We start from the raw sequence: 3,405 nt of genomic DNA on the forward strand, positions 1-3,405 counted from the left end.
CAATGGGGGGGGGGGGCAGGGAGTAATGTGTTATTTAATGAAGACATGGCCTGTAATGTAAGGTCTTTCGTTTTCATTTCATTTTTCCAGGAAACGCATTAGAAATCCTGACCTCCTGAATAACACTTAATCCAACATTCTTGCTTCACGACATTCTTTCTCCAAGGAATCGCTGCACTGACCACCTCCCCACCCTCATGCTCCTTCCTTTGTCTTCCTCAGCGACTCCAGGGAGGCCTTTGTCCCCACCCCCACTCCTGATATACCTTCCCAAGGCTCACCAAGTTCCAGCCCCACGGGGCTCCCAAGCGCACCCCAAGCTCCACAAGCTTAATGGGTGCCCAGTAAACATGTGTTGAGTGGATGAACAAATGTGTGCAGGACCTCCCACGTTGTGCCCACTCGAAGCTTCCAACCGTTCTTGCGGACCCCATTTTAGGGAGGGGAGCCTGTGGAGACTATGATTTTCTCAAGGACATGTAGCTCATAGGTATAGGAGCTGTGGAGACACAATGCTGGATTCTGATTCCTGGTTCTGCTCCCACTCGACAGATTCGCTCCAGCCCTCTCCTGGGCCCCACCCCTCGCCGGCTCAGCTTCAACACCAGTATCGGAGGGGAGACCGGGCTGACAAGCTGCGTGTTCCCGGATGAGCTTCTGACGCAGATCTTGACCAAGCGGATACAGGTGCGTCATGTCCACCCGCACAGAACCTCACTACTCAGCGCTCAAACCCTGTCGCTAATCTCGAGCTGAAATTCTGGGCCATGGAGAAACACGGCAGCTCAGAACTCAGGGCCCCAGGAAGAGAAAAGGTAGGGTTTTGGTCTTTGGTGAGACTGGGAGCTTGAATCGCTTCCTTCATCAATAAAGTCTTTGCTACAAAGTAAACACAGTACCAGCTGAACTAAAGGGGTGTTTCCTAGAATTGATTTGCATCCTGACCCAAGCTTCTGGTCTCATCAAAAACCTTAAGATCAGTTCCTGGCCGATGGTGCCAGAGTCTGGAGCACACTTCGAGTAACGCTGCAGTACAGTAAAGACTGTTCTTTGGGATTAACGTCTCCAAAATCATTGCACTTCAGGGCAGTGAGGCCACAGAAAAAACAAACAAAACACCAGCCTTCCACTCCGGGAGGGCTGACTGTTGGTCTGTGCCTGAGAACAGCTTTTCTTTGCATCTTATTTTCATGGATCTTCCTAAACCCTTACTTTAACATTTTGTTTGTCCATTATTCAATAGAGATGGAATAAATCCTGTGGTTTGCAGTTATGTGCCATAAAGATATTACGTGGCCAATTAGATATCTTTATTCTTCCCTTTTGTTTCGCAGCAGCACCTTGGATGTAGCAGGCAGCGGGTAATTTTGTGATGTTTTCATCTATTGGGGTCCAGTAAGTGTGCAGACCCCACTGAGGCTCCAGTGAAAACCCCAGCAGAAGAGCCAACAGCTGTCTCTCTGGAGAGCAGTTGGCTTTGAGGCCCTGGTAACCAACCATCTTGCTCTCTCTGGTTGCAGCTGAGCGACTGCTACCGAGGAGTGGTGTTTGATGGCCTTGACACCCTCTTCGCGCAGAGCGGGACTGCGGCCCTCCTGTGCCTGCTGAAGGCCATCGGCAGCCGGGAGCACATCTATGTTCTCAACTTGGCCCAGGATTTTGCAGCCATGAAGGCCCAGAAGAAGGCCAGAAAGGAGCAGGAAGGCAAGGCCCCCAATCTTCCCAGGCTGTCCCGCCAGGACTCTCACCGGTCTTTCCTTTTCATGGGGCCTTGGGCTTTTCAAGATGACTTGATAATCCACTGGGTTTCACTGCAGTTTTACACTTCCTGTCTGTCCCATTGGCACTGTACCTCCAGCGGAGGATGCAGCCCCAGGTTTGCATTGCTCCTTTGCTATGAGGGGCCTGAAACAGAGCAGGCTGATAGAGAGTATGCAGCAAAAGCCAAACCCCACTCCCTGACAGCAGACACTCTGTCCCCTGAACATCAAATTACAACCAGCCTGAGAATGCATGGCAAGGCTTTCCTTACTCAGACAATCCTTTGTTTGCAGGTTTGGTTTAAGCCAACTGTGTATTTCCTGTAGAAGTAGAGGGGTTGGTAAATTCTACAAGCAGCCTCTACATTATAGAGGTTGTGTGCTCAGCTTGTGTGTGCCCAGCACTCCACAAGACATTTGTATACTTTAGGTCACTTATCTTCACAGTAATCCCGTGAAGATTACTGTGTCCATTTTACAGATGAGGACAGTGAAGATCCTCCTAGGTGTTGTGACAAGCACATGTAATCTCAGTTCTCTAGGAGGTTGACTTGGGAGGATCTCAAGTTTGATTCCAACCCTAGGCAACTTAGTGAGACACTGTCTCAAAATTAAAAATGGGCTGGGGATGTAGCTCGGTGTGAAGGTCCTGGGTTCAATCCCTATACAGCAGAGAAAGAGAGAGGGAGAGAGAAAGAGGGAGGGAGGGAGATAAAGGGAGAGGAGAAGAAAGAATGAGAAGAGAAAGTCTTGTCGAGATCACATTGCACATTAATAAGAGAACCAAGTGTGTGCCACTGTGAAATCTCTGCTTTTTCTGTCATATGCCAATGACCTGGGAGGTAAAAAAAAAGTCAGTAACTCAAAGATTTGATTGAAAAATAGATACACATACAGTAAAGTCAGCTTAATTCCCAGTTTAGTCAGAAGACCTGGAAAGCTTGGCCCTTGAGGGAGGTGTTTGGGCACAGCTGCCAGCAGAGCTGCTCCTGGGAGGCAAAGCCTGGCCTCTGAGAAGCCCAGCTCCTGCCCACCGAGGTCCTCCTGCCCTCCAGTTTACCTCTCTTTGGGCACAGTCTATACAAATCAGAAGGCTTCTCCAGGTAAGGAAATATTTACAGACACTGGGCTGTCTTAGTTCTGGAGCAGAACTGAAGTCTACTTTCTCCTATTCTCATCAGAAAACCCAGGAGTGACAACCAGGCAGGCATCCCTTAGCAGTGTTTCAACCTCCAGGTTCCTAGTTCCCCAGAAAGCTACCTTCTCCATAGTGATCAACTTGAAAGAGATTGCCACTTTTCACTTTCCCAGTTATCTTGGAATTAAAGTTTCTCCTGGTTAAACTGTGGGCTCCTCTGCCCTAAATTATATGCATTTGAAAAGGGCTGTAAGACAGCATACAATAACAATCTTACTGTATTAAAATATAAACTTTAGTGAACATTTCTGGGTTTGCTGGGCATTAGATTAGCACACTGAACACCCACAACCTTGGGAGAGAGGAATTACTATTCTTATCTGTTTCTATCCTTTGATCAGTGACAGAGAAAAGAATTCAGCCGGGGATTTAGCTCAGAGGTTCGGTGGCCTGCCTTGCAAGCGCCAAGGACCCAAGTTCAATCCCTGGTACCAAAAAAAAAAAAAA

The 3,405-nt window shown here is 48.3% G+C and overlaps 1 protein-coding gene across 3 annotated transcripts in view; it reads left to right on the top strand.

Annotated features, from left to right (window-relative positions):
* The window catches only part of Hydin (HYDIN axonemal central pair apparatus protein), a 365,508-nt gene that overhangs the window by 261,108 nt on the left and 100,995 nt on the right, over positions 1–3,405 (top strand). For all 3 annotated transcript variants that reach the window (XM_010644447.3, XM_033757831.1, XM_010644442.3), the window contains exons 42-43: positions 553–687; positions 1,521–1,704. In XM_010644447.3, coding sequence (XP_010642749.1) covers positions 553–687; positions 1,521–1,704 — 319 coding nt within the window. The remainder of the gene's footprint in view (positions 1–552; positions 688–1,520; positions 1,705–3,405) is intronic.

The sequence above is a fragment of the Fukomys damarensis genome, unplaced genomic scaffold, assembly GCF_012274545.1.
Source record: "Fukomys damarensis isolate Sample0158 unplaced genomic scaffold, DMR_v1.0_HiC HiC_scaffold_32, whole genome shotgun sequence".
NCBI lineage: Eukaryota > Metazoa > Chordata > Mammalia > Rodentia > Bathyergidae > Fukomys > Fukomys damarensis.